The following is a 14,022-nucleotide window of genomic DNA, read 5'->3' on the forward strand; positions in this document are numbered from 1 at the left end:
GTAGCGGAGGACAAACCACAATGAGTTAACTGAGATTTTCCTGGTAGGATCAAGCTCTGCTTCAGATCTTGACGTGTGTGCCTCAGATTAAAACTCTGCTGCTTCTTGCAGTGGGGGAATCTTTGGGACTTTCTGCCTCTTCTTTGCTAGTGATTCCTAAGAATTACTTGTCAGGATCTGCCTTGAAGGTTTTCTCATGTCCTGATTTATCTGGCTATATTACAAAGCAAAATATCTAAAATGTATAACATTGTAGAGCCATAAAAATGTTTTTTTAAAGCAAAAAAAAAAAAAAAAAAAACCCTAAAACTTTTTTCCTACTTTCTAAACATGCATGCATGTTTATTATATATTAATAGATGTTTAAGAACTAGTGGGGTTTTTCTGTATTATTGGTTTTCTTTAAGAGTTCCTTAATCTGGGCTTTTGCCCCCAAATGGCTTCCACTTTGATTCTCAGTCAGATTGGTAGATGCCAAGAACTAACTCCTAGAGAACTGTGGACTAAAGGCAGTATAGCTCCTGGTAAGGTAGCACAATCGAATCCCAAGCAACAGATGATCGTTAAAAACCAGTACCAAGTAGGGGCCAGCCCGGTGGCGCAAGCGGTTAAGTGTGCGCGCTCCGCCGCGGCGGCCCCGGGGTTCGCTGGTTCGGATCCCGGGCGCGCACAGACGCACTGCTTGGTAAGCCATGCTGTGGCGGCGTCCCATATAAAGTGGAGGAAGATAGGCACAGATGTTAGCCCAGGGCTGTCTTCCTCAGCAAAAAAAAAAAAAGAGGAGGATTGGCGGATGTTAGCTCAGGGCTGATCTCCTCACAAAAAGAAAAAAAAAAACCAGTACCAAGTAATTTAAAAGCCATTTTGAAAAATTAAGTACTGTTTTAACGTACTGAGTAGAATGATAAAATTAGCTTTTTTGAAAATTAAAAATCTCTTATATAGTTTTGAATACAAACAACAGCAAAGCATAAGTTGCCCATTAGTTATTTAATCATAAAAAAGCCATTTCTCAAAAATTGGAGCATTCAAAAAGAATGCATTCAATTTACCACTATTCTGCACTCATAATTACCAATTCACTGATTGTTGTCACTAATTTAACACTGCAGGTTTTAGACTCTCAGCAGGTAATGCCCTTGAATATCTTGATCAAAATACTTTTTAAAACCCAACACTCAAATTTAGGAATGTCATCTCTTACCAGAGAAATTCCAGTCCTGTGTAATCCTTTTTCTATTTTTCTGTTGGGAGAAATAATGATTAAATTATGACTTTTCTAATACCTTCGGCATCCTGGGCAAGCTCCTTAATGAATTCTCTTAAAGAGCTTGCTCTCGTGTTGGTCCTCTCAGCATCCTGCCCAGTTTGCTCTCCATCTGCTGTCACTTTGGTAGCCTAATGATCCAAATTTGGGAAAAGCATAATTAATAGAGATGAAGCTACAGTTAGATAAGCTCCCACAGGCTACATTTTCTTTCAAATATTACTTTGGGCCAAAGACAATCGATGAATTATTGATCAGATGTACTGGAAATGACGCCCTGTGCTCAAGTATACAATTAAACTTTATTACTTCTTCCATTACATGGAAATCAGAGAGCTGTATTTGGTCTTTTTAAAACCCTCGTTATAAGCAATGGCACAGAAGAAGCGATAAAGCACAATTATTTTTGAAATATCTTTAAGGTACTGTTGCCAAAAGTCTTTAATGGATTCTTCAGCCTCCACACGCTGCAGTTTTGTCCATATTTTATTTACTGAAAAAGTGTGGGGTGTAGCAATGATCTCTTGAAGGAGGCACAGGCATTCTGTCTCAATAAACTTGATCCTATAGATTTGGTTTAGATCAATACGCTAATTAAAGAAACAAAAAAGGGGAAATGCTTAGCTACTAAGTAGTAAATGCTTGTTTTATAACACTTTAAAGATGCCAGTAAAACATTAAAGAAAATAAATGCTAACTTTTCCCATATGACATCACCAGAAAAGATGGCCATTAATTACAGAACCATACATCATTGTCAACAAAATAAAACAGAACCCCAGGACAGCCTCACCTCTTAAAGAGTATCCTCATACATTTTCACCTTTAGTCACATTGAAAATACCATTTGACACAATGGAATCCATTTAATATGTTCATAGTTAAGATATACCATATTTAGTCAAATAAAAATGGCTTGAGTAACATTAAAAGTTTCTTAAAAATACTACAAGGTTTGGAGCATAGTGCAATAGGTTTATATTTCATTTTTCTATGTGTATGCATATGCCAATAAATATGACTTCTTTTTTACTAAAAAGATAGGGATAATCTAACTACAGATAACGAATGAAAGAATCACAAACTGCCTCAATATAATTTGAATAAGGTCCAAGTTGGCAGAGTGTTAACACTCTACAATCTTGGACTAGAGTGTCTGCATTCTAGACATGCCCAGAGAATCTCAATTTTTTAATATATAAGTGGATTTTAAATAGAACTTAAAATAGAACTAAATGTCTGGCCAACACAGAACATGGTAAAAGATGCTACAGGAATTTTACTGCATTTTTTTGATTTCCCAGGGCCCTGGGAGGTTTAATTCATGAAAGTTTTCAAGGTTTTGCACAAAAGGTAGAATATAAAGTCCAACAATTATCATCTAATTTCTCAACCTGCAAGTGTTACTATCACAAATAAAAGGAAGAAAGGATAAGAATTCATTGCAAGTTTTTAACATTTCTCTTTAAAGTCTGCAGTACACATATACAATGATTTGGAGGGTGTTAATCAATGTATTAGAATGCTCTGAATTAACTCTTCTAAACTATTAATAATAGAATTATTTTCACTTTTAGATTCAAGGCTCAGATGGGTTAACTAACTTTTTACACATACACACCACACATACACACAACACATATAATTTTTTAAACGTTGCTTTTGAATTACTAAGGTCAACTGCTTCAGATGTTGGCTGTCTAAGTTTCTTTAGATGTTTGTCTAGTCTGGACTTGACTGTACTCTATGATATTGCTCCTATTTTCACGTATCACAGAACACGATATGTAATAAGGGCCTTGATCTCCATTGTGGTCATCTTTCAATATCTTATTTTAAGAATTAAAGTATCACCAGCACTAGTATCTCTTACTACACAGAAAACGTACATTATAATTTAAACTTAAAATTTATTTTTTGCTTTATCAGTATCTTATCTATATTACCATAAGATCATAATTTACATAAATATTCAGACCATCAAGCTTACCAATTTCTTGTTAATAGCTCAAAGCATCTAATTTTTTGGGAATAAATGTATATTGATACACTGTCCCTTTTAAATTCTAGAGGATCAAGATAGTATTCATTGCCTTGACCTATACTTATTAATTTATACAGTAGTGTGTAAGAGTCATCATTAACAAACTCAGTGCCAATTATATGAGTACTCCAATATTAAGATGTCAAGAATTCTACATGACCCATGATCAGAAATAAGTTAAAAAGTTATCACTAAGACCCTATGCAATCAACCTCCTCGACCTCCTTTTCTATGTGAAATATGCTAAACTCTTCCCTTCTTAGGGCCTCTGGTATCCTGTTGTCTTTGCCTGAGATGAATTTCTCCTCTATACTCTCAATGACTGGATCCTTGTCATCCATCAGCTTTCAGTCTAATAAGCATCTCTTCTTGGTGTGGCTATTCCCAGGGCACCTCTCCAGGTTTCCACACTGCCTACAGCAGAACACTTCCTTCACAGCCCCGTGCATTTTAAACTTACTTATTTATGTGTTGGCTTACCTGTTTATTGGCTACCTCCCTGACAAAAGTAAGCTCTAAGAGGGCAGGAACCTGGTCTGTTTTGCTCATCATTTTATATTCAGCTCCTATATGATGCCTGACTTACAGCAAATTTTGAATGAATGTTGTTAAATCTATGACTAAACAACAATTTCCTAACTAATCTTGCCAACTTTATTATCATTCTTATTGCCTACCTTCCTATGAACATTCCCAGAAAAAGCTTTGGTTCGTACTATTGCTCCTTGACTCCTCTCCAATTATCCAAAATAAATCCAGCCTTCAAGATTCACCTTCTCTGTGAAGCCATCCCTGATGTTTTGGCACATGCGCTCCTTTCTTAGATTTTTCAGAAACAAGTATCATTATCACCATTCATGACTATTTTGGGTAATTATATTAAGTGTTTTGCCATATCTATCTAATCTCCATCCTTGGGGGCTGGGGCTATGTCTTATCTCTTTTTATTCCTCAGCGTGTCAGTCATAGTCCCTGGCGAATTGTAGGGGGTCAAAGATGTTGGGTGATTGGCTGATATAATGATAATCAACCCAACTATCCCTTTGAAGTTCTAAAGCCTGTTGGAGGGAAAAAAATCTCTCTCCATATGCCTTACCAATACCATTCAAACTGGCCATACGCCTGGTGTTACGCTTGCCAGCGAATGTGGACGGTTGGGCAGTTTTCTTGGTGTTTCTCACAGCCTCATTGCAAGCTGCTGCTAGAAGCTGCAGCTGAGTGCTCAGGAGGAGAGCCAGGCCTCCAGTCTCCATCACTGCATTCTAGTCTCTGGCCTTACGGTAATTCAAAACTAGCCTGCGATGACACGTCAACTACCATGCTGGTGCGGGCAGGGGTAGGGTTTGAGAGTGAGCAGGACTTTTTAGGGCCAGCACAGTGCTTATCGAGGAAAAAGATGGCCTTCCATCTGCACAGATAGGAAGAGCTTCCTCTCTTGGCTGCACTCCAGGAGAGGAGATGTGAGGTTCCTGGCGCAAAAAGGCATCGACTTATTATGGTATTAGCACTCTAAAAGATGGGCCGCACAGTCAGGCTCAGCGGCACCCCAGACTCACATTTGTGTTCAGAAGGGCTTACAACACTCTTTGTGTCTCATTTACTCTGGTGAAAAGGTATGGAGAAGTTAAGTGATTTATCTGAACTCATGCATGGAGGAAATTGGAGACAAAACACAAATTTTCTGTCTTATAGCTTCATATTCTGTCTGTATTAAGCACTAACTTATGGTTGGCCAACATCCAGGAGAATACAGGAACAAGCTGAGCCTTCTGGGTGGGAGGAGGGACATCACTCCAGCTTATGTAGTAGTTCAAGTGCATAAGCTTTAGGTTTCAGCAAATTAGCGGATTTAAAAATCCATATCAGAACATCATATGGCTATTTTTAAAAATCATGTCTCATTACACAGTAATTAAGTTGAAGAGTAGCCCTTGTCAAAACCACCCATGAGAGACTCCATAAAAGAAGCCTATGACAAATGCACTGTCACCGATGGGGAGTGGTGACGGAGAGTGGGATCATTGTAAATGCGAAATTCACAAGAATCAGTTTCACCCAGGACAGGCTATTGATAATGTTCCAGATGAATGCTAAATATCACCTGATAGGAGCTATCTGTCTGATTCAGTTTGGCTCTTCCTGTATTTTATTAAATTATCATCCCCATCCTTAAGTTATCTTCTCTCTCTTCTTCTCTTTGAGTATTTGACAAATGTCTTCTCATTTATCCTAATATGTTGTACAATCTTCCTTTCATTCTCTATCTTTGATTTTCTTATTTTTACATCCTCTTACCTCTGTTCTACAATCTTCCCAGTGTTCCTTTGTAAATGATATCTTACACAGTCCCTTCTATGGATGTCTCTTACCTCTGATTACCTTTATTTTACATTCAAGTTCACTCAACTAGGTAGTTTTTTCCTTTTATTTTTCTTCTTTTTTTTTTTGGAGTATTTATATCTAGGCAGCATGCATTACCATTAGGCGCACATTAATTTACTTCTGAACAATGTGGCTGTTACTTTCTTGCTTTAGCTCAACCAGTTCTCACTGTGCCTCTTGAAATCCACACATAATTTTCTTGGTTGGATATTACTAGTGTCTTTCATTTTCTGCCTTCTTTATGGGAAAACTAGAATCTAATGGAGCAAATATAACTACTGAATAAACAACATTGCTTAGATGCTGTCCACCTTTGCATTTGCAGACTTACATGGTTTCCTGCTAAAATTAAATTTCAGATCTAATCATTTATACGATATTCTCAAGGGTCATCTTTAACCACTACCAGTTCCGTGTATCTAAGTGTCGGTGAAGGACTCCTCAGGCAAGCTTCTAGGACAGACAGCACACAAGGAAATAGACAGGGGCCAGACAATTGACCCTGTGGAATGATAATAAGTCAGTTCCATGTGGAATTTCTCCCTAAATATTTCAGATGTCAATTTTGAAAGTTCCAAGCCAAACAAGTATGATTTGTTATACATTCTCTCTCTGTCTCTTTTAACATATAATAGCAGAAATAAAAAATATTGTTGGCAATGTAAACCTTTTAAAACTATATATAAGGCATTGTAAACATATAATATTGTTTGCACTTAAATCATTTAAAAACTGGTTTCATCATTTTGGAAATGCCTCATCTTCATTTAAATTTGATTTTCAATAAGCAATAAAAAGACAATGTAAATAAAGCTATATTTTGATATTTTATGTAGTTCAGTCTATTACATAGCATTCTCCCCTTATAGAATACAAACATTTAAGATGTTTATCAAAGAAAGCAAAATATCCAGCTCAATATAAATATATGTCTGACTTTAGTGCACTTTAGAGAAATTCAAAATCAGTGCTTATCGTGGGTTTCTTTACCTTTCATCTGATTGTTCAAATGCTATTATTTAAATTATTCACAATTAATTAATTAAACAAGTATTGACTGACCATCTACTACATGCATGATATTGGCAAAACCATGGTGAGCAAAAAAACCCCCAAAAACAAAACACATTTCCTGCCCTTTGGAGATTATAGATTGGTGAGGTAGAGAGATATTTCTCATGATCATGAAAATAAATTTATAATCACAAACTGAAGAAAAAACACAGTGATATCAGTCAATTATAGGAGGAATCTCATCACACCTGGAATGTCACAGAGGCTCCCATAACGCAGTCTTCCATGAGCTGAAGTTGGAAAGTGATTGGAATTAAAAGAAGTTAACAAGATGTAGGAGGAAGCTATTTACTTTAAGGCTAAAGAAAGTATGTGTGGAAAGGCTCTGTGGTGGGACAAAGTGACTGAAGGAGAGTATGGCTGGGTTGCAAATGACCAAGGCCACAATTGGTGGGAGATGTGCCCAACGGGAGGATTGGGGCTTTATCCTAGGAGCAATGAAAAGTCAGGGGAAGAGTTTAAGCACTAGGGTGACATATTCAAATTTGGAATAGCAAAAGTGCCTTCTGGCTATATTGTAGAGAACAGATTGGGAGGAGAACAAGAGTAAAAGCAGAAAGCCTAGCTGGAAAGCTAATGTGGCAATCCCAAACTACAGATTATGGAGATAGGACAAGAGTGGGATAGTGGAGATGAGATCTATACTCAGAAGTAAAATCTGCTGCATTTAGTAATGGACTGGGTAGCGGGAAGACGATGAGGAAGAAAGAGACATGAGGGAAGATTTCTAGGTTTCTGGCTTATGTGTTCAGTACCTGGGGGTCCAGAAGACCAGATTATGAAGAGGGAGAGATGAAGCTGGGGGGTTAAGCAGGAATCAGATCACAATGGGAGAGCATCACATGCCATCCTAGACGAAATGGAGAGCTGGTGTAGAATTTGAAGGAGGGGAGTAACAGGATCAGATCTGTGATTTAGAAAGTTCACTCTGCCATATGAATAATAATTGGTTGAGGTTGGACAAGGCTTAGAAAGAGAGGTCACAGAAGGGAAACGAATTGGGTCAGGGGTGAACGAAAGGTTGGAGTGAAGGGCAACCTGTTCACTTCTATTTTGAGAGAATGGGTAAATATTGGAGGATAAATCTCTGAAATGCTCTAAATCAGAGAAAGTATGGATTTTAAGAGGAAGATGGTGAGTTTAGTTTGAGATGTCCAGTCGGTAGTTAGGTACATAGGACTGAAGCAGGAGAATGAAGTTTGCCTTGAAAATATAGATTTATTAATCATCAGCACATACATGCCAATTGAAGCCCACTGACTGGATGACTATTAAATCATTTCAGAGTGCTAGAGCTGGGAGGTCCCAGCGAGGCCTTCCATACTGGCATGATGAGGGTTGTTATGCCTCAGACATGCCGACAGGCATGCCGCAGGAAAAAGGGCTCTGCATGCCAGATAATGTTACTGGGTCCTCCTCTCAGATGCGGAAGCAAAAAGGGATCATCAGCTTGGTTTTCTGGGCATCCCAGAGCTCCTCAAAACAGACCCAGTGAGAGGAAATGTGGACTGAGAACTGGACCCCAAGAAAATCAACTTTTAAGGCATGGGCAGAGGAAGAGCCTGAGAAGGAAAGGTCAGAGAATTAAGAAAGAAACAGAGAGAGGAGAGTACGTCAAGAAGGAAGGAAAGGGCACAAGTGGCAACTACTACAGGGAGTTCAAGTAAAATAAATTTTCCATTGGATTTAGTGACCAACTTGTCATTGGGTATCTTGCAGAAATAGTTTTAGTAGCAGGCAGGGAGTGGAAATCCAGACTGCAGTGGGTAATAAGCGAATGCAGACCTGTCTCCAAGTCTTTCAAAAACTTTGGCTGTGACACAAAGGAGGGAGCTAATGACAGTAGCTAAAGAAGTATATGAAGTCATCATCAAAAAGCATCTCAATATTCCACACATATTTTAGACAGTTTGAATATGCTAAATATGACTCCCATTTTCAAGGAACTTATATTCCAATGGAGAAATAAACTGGCAATAAATCAAAATACATTGAAAGAGATATCTGATTATGTAATATTTTGTTTATGTGATTTTTACACGTTAACTAAATTATATAAAATACATGTTAAATGTTAGTTTTGGGGAGGATTATTATTCTCTTTACCAAGGGCTGTTAGAGAACTAGATTGCTCCATAAAAAACAAACACAAAATATATCAGCACTTGAAGGAAAGAGGGCAGATCTCACACCAGCTATGCAGGATGAGACTCACCAAATGTTTTAACAAATCAAAAGAATGTATCAGTCGTAAAGAGACTGGTCAGCCAACGAAGCAGAGAAAAAGGAGCATCAAAAAGACTGGCTGTACCAGTGAAAGCACTTTCCAGAGGAAAGGGAGCTGGAGCCATCTGGTGACTATCAGCTCACAGTAGTTCTCAACCTTGGCTGACATCAGAATCAGCGGGAGAGTTCTTGGAAATCCCAGTGCCCATGCTGCACCTCAGACCAATTACATCACAGTCTTTGAGGTGGGACCTAGCACCAGGTAATTCCAATGTGCAGTCCTAGTTTAAGGCATTGTCTCCTCCAATGCAGCCACGGGTAATAGGAAGCCATGGCCACTGCACTTCTCATACTCTGGTCCCAATGGCTGGATCATTCATGGCTGGAGCTAAAGGTACTGGTGATCTCAGCCTAATGTTATTGGATATTTAAGTCATCTAGCCCTCTAGTTATGACCCCAAGTATATCCATTCACCTTCTGATTATCATCAGGTTGACCACAGGGAAACAAAGAATTGATCATGTTGACTTGAGTATTTAAGGTCTCCATGATAGGTATGTTTCTAATGATAAATGTGGTAGGCACAAGTTTAATTAACAAGTGAGGATTCCCATTTCCTGCCATCCTCACTTTATGCAGGAGATCTTTGCTTTCAGTAGTCTTATTTCTAGGCTTTTTATGTTACAAAACCTGAAGAATGGCTGATAAAAATGGTATTAGAGGTGGAAAGGAGGAAAAAGAGTAACTTTATAGTGGAGAAGTGTGGCAAACACTCCCCCAGCCAGGTGACCAACATCAAGATCAACAGTAATAAGACATATTGGGTGCATAGGTTCTTAATATGATGTGATAAAAGTGATACTTAACCTCTGTGGTGTTTCCCATAAAAACCCATAACTCCAATCTAATCATGAGAAAAACATGAGAAAATCCCAACTAAAAGACATCCTACAAAATACATGAACTTGTCAAAACTGTCAAAAATCATCAAAAACAGGAAGAGTCTGAGAAATTGTCACAGTCCAGAGAACACTGCCTAAGAAGGCATGATGACCAAATGTAATGTAGTATTCTGTATGGAATCCTGGAACAATAGAAGGACATTAAGTAAAAATTGAAGAAATATGAATAAAGCATAGTCTTTAGTTAATAATAGTAAATCAATATTAGTTCATTAGTTGCGTCAGATATGCAGTACCAAGATATTAACAGTAGGGGAAACTGGATATGGAGTATTTGAGAAAACTCTGTACTGTCTTTGCAACTTTTCTGCAAATCTACAACTATTCTTTAAAAAAAAGCTTATTTAAAAAATAATATTGGAATTAACTCAAAATGGGTCATAGGCCTAAAAGTAAAATGCAAAACTATAAAATCCTAGAAAATAACACAGGAGAAAATCTAGAGGACTTTGGGTAAAGTGATGACTTTTTAGATACAACACCAAAGGGACAAGCCATGAAAGAAATAACTGACAAGCTGAACTTCGTTAAAATTACAAACTTCTGTTCTGTGAAAGACACTGTCAAGAGAATGAGAAAGCAAGCCACAGACTGGGAGAAAGTATTTGTAAAAGACACATCCGATAAAGGACTCTTACCAAAAATATACAAGAAACTCTTAAAACTCAATAACAGGAAAACAAACAACCCAATCAAAAAATGAGAAAAGACTTGTCAGTCCATTCATGCTGCTATAACAAAATACCATAATTAGATTGCTTATATAAACAGAAATTTATTTCTTGCAGTTCTGGAGGCTGGGAAGGACAAGATCAAGTCCCCAGCAGATTCGGTGTCTAGTGAGAAGCTGCTTCCTGGTTCATAAACAGCATCTTTTCACTGTGTCCTCACATGACAAGGAAGGGGCAAAGGATCTCTCCACGGTCCCTTTTATAAGGGCACTAATTCCATTCATGAGGGCTCTGCCTTCATGACCTAATCACCTCCCAAAGGCCTCACCTTCTAATATCATCGCCGTGGGGGGTAGGATTTCAACACAGGAATTTTGGCGGGGACACAAACATTCAGTCCTGAACAGACATCTCAGTGAAGAAGACATACAGCTGGCAAATAAGCATTTAAAAAGACGTTTTACATCATATGTCATTAGGGAATTATAAATTAAAACAACAATGAGATTGCTGTACACACCTATTAGAATGAGCAACATTCAAAACACTGGCAATACCAAATGCTGGTGGGGATGTGGAGCAACAGGAACTCTCATTCATTGCTGGTGGGAATGCAAAATGGTACAGCCATTTTGGAAGACAGTGTGGTGATTTCTTACAAAACTAAACGTACTCTTACTATATGAGCCAGCAATTGTGTTCCTTGGTAGGTACCCAAATGAGTTGAAAACTTATGTCCACACAAAAACCTGCACATGAATGTTTCTAGAAGTTTTATTCATATTGCCGAAACTTGGAAGCAAACAAAATGTCTTTCAGTAGGTGAATGGGTAAATAAACTGCGGTACATCCAGAAAATGGAATATTATTCAGTGTTGAAAAGAAAAGAGCTATCAAGCCATGAACAGACATGGAGGAACCTTGAATGTGTATTACTAAGCGAAAGAAGCCAACTTGAAAAGGCTACATACTGTATGATTCCAACCCTACGACATTCTGGAAAAGGCAAAACTATGGAAACAGTAAAAAGATCAGCAGTTGCCAGGGGTCTGGGAAGAGGGAGGGATGAATAGGTGGGGCACAGAGGATTTTTAGGGTAATAAAACTACTCTTTATGGTATTATAATGGTGGAGACATTTCATTAAACATTTGTCCAAACCCACAGAATGTACAACACCAAGAGTGAATCCTAATGTAAACTATGGACTTTGAGTGATAATGATGTGACAACATAGGTTCATCTACTGTAACAAATGTACCACTGTGGTAGGGGATGTTGATAATGGGGGGGGGTATGCTTGTGTAGAGGCAGGAGGTAAATGGTGACTGTCTGTATTTTTCAATCGATTTTGCTTTGACCCTTAAACTTCTCTAAAATATGAAGTCTATTTTGAAAAATTTAGCATGGGAGAGTCTGCTGGAAAGATAAAGCGATATAAACTAGGACATAATAAAGACTTGACTCTCCTAATGAAATATTTCTCTTGTCTCTAGACTCAGGTCACTAGGCTATAATCAGCCCAATGAGGGTAATGACTGTGTTAGCTTTGATTATCCCTCTATCCCACTGTCTGTCATTCTGTCACAGTGCCTAGAATATGGTAGACTCCCAGTAAGTATTAACTGAATGAATGAACTAATGAATGAATGAAATGCCACAAGTTCCATGGAATTTTCCCTAATTACCCTTAACAAGATTAAATTATTCCATAGGTATATATTTCTCAGGTATATTTCTTGTTCCTTTATTTCATGTTGTATTATATATTTGTATGCAGTTGTCCCTCCACACACCTAAATGCTTACACACACACACACACACACACACACACACACAGTTGGAAGCTCCTTGAAGACAAAGACTGAGCCTCATTTATATCTTTCATCCGCCAGCACGTAGCTTGGGCTCTGTATGTGGTGAATACTCCCAAGCGCATGTTGAATTGATCCGTTCAAATTTACTCTGCTATGATCTGTTTAAAATTCCTTATTTAGTTATATGCATGTAACAAATACAAAATTATTACATATTAAATTAATATGAGATAATATGCCCATTAATCTAATTAGTGTCTAACTACATTTGGCAAGAAACTCTACTCTGTATCTCTACATTCTACAATGCTGGTATGAGATTCTGAAAAAGTGTTTAGGATGCTATTATAACAGCAGGGCCGTGGTGAATCTCTATGTGCTGAGAAGCCCATTTGATTTTCCTGTGGAAATTCTCCTAAATCAGCAGCAGGTTAGGTCTAACTAGTACCAGGCCAGTTGGGCTCTGGAGACTGGGTCCTACATAGGTCCCTGAGTTTAGTGAATTGTGTGGCCATTGTTAATTCATATCACTGTCATGGCCTGAGGTATCACTTCTTTAAAAAAATGGACTAGATTAATCTGTAAGAACCTTCTAACTCCAATATTCTTTGTCATTTAAAGCTCTTAGACAGTCAAACTGGATTCCTAAATTACAGGCCAGTTTTCCTGTTCCTGCGCTTTTCTGGCCACAAGATGGCGGACTTTATGTTGTTTTCTTCACTCTAACAACAAAAAGAACGTTAACCCCCTTGCAGTTTTGAAAGTTGAAAACTCCCAATTCCTTAAAAAGTCTGATCAATGCAACATGAGCTTTACATTCTAACTTTCGAAAGTATCTTAAACGCTTTGGATTTTCACAGTAAAGAAGATTTTCTCGTTTGTGTAGGAATACTGGTTTAGACTGTATTTCTATACAAATGTAAAAATCCCACGATGAGATCAAAGAGATTACAAGTATTTTCATTCATTTTTCTTTTTCTTTACATAGTCAAAGACCGTGCTTTTGGAATTCAGAACTGATAAAAACTTTCGTGGAAGCTTACTGCATAGAGTTTTCAAAAATATACTGTCATTCTGGTATTTTCAGTTATTGTTCTTGAAACTTCCTAAGTATCTCAACGTTTCTTTGTGCTACTGGGTTCTAGGATTTTATTGGAGGCAGAAGTAGCAGTCAAAAATATATCTATTTCATGCACCAAATTGAGAATTAGGAAGAACAAGATTTGCATTTCAGAAATTTGAAGTAATTTTCCCTAATTTACATGATTATCCGCTTTAAGAAGATTCATGATTTTGCCAACTTACCCTGGTCAGAAGCTCATTCATTTCTGTCATGAGTGTGTTCAGATTGCCCTCTGCCAACTGAATGAGCCTCTCTGGGGCCCTCTGGGGTGACAGCAAATGCTGAAAAAGATTTCATTCCACATACATTTTAGTAAATGGTCTTGCAGTGATTGTGGACTTGAACACTTAACAGAACTCAGTTTTCCTTTATATGCAAAGAAGTTAGCCTTCTCATCTTCAAAGAAAAAAAAAAAACTATTTCAATGGGGCACTTACACACAAAGTGCTGTGCAGA

The 14,022-nt window shown here is 37.8% G+C and overlaps 1 protein-coding gene across 1 annotated transcript in view; it reads right to left on the reverse strand.

The window, feature by feature from the left end:
• The window catches only part of LAMA2 (laminin subunit alpha 2), a 572,820-nt gene that overhangs the window by 117,176 nt on the left and 441,622 nt on the right, over positions 1-14,022 (reverse strand). Inside the window, exons 34-35 of the mRNA XM_058566315.1 lie at positions 13,749-13,847; positions 1,287-1,398 (exon numbers count right to left, since the gene is read on the reverse strand). Coding sequence (XP_058422298.1) covers positions 1,287-1,398; positions 13,749-13,847 — 211 coding nt within the window. The remainder of the gene's footprint in view (positions 1-1,286; positions 1,399-13,748; positions 13,848-14,022) is intronic.

The sequence above is a fragment of the Diceros bicornis genome, chromosome 23 (assembly GCF_020826845.1).
Source record: "Diceros bicornis minor isolate mBicDic1 chromosome 23, mDicBic1.mat.cur, whole genome shotgun sequence".
Taxonomy (NCBI): domain Eukaryota; kingdom Metazoa; phylum Chordata; class Mammalia; order Perissodactyla; family Rhinocerotidae; genus Diceros; species Diceros bicornis.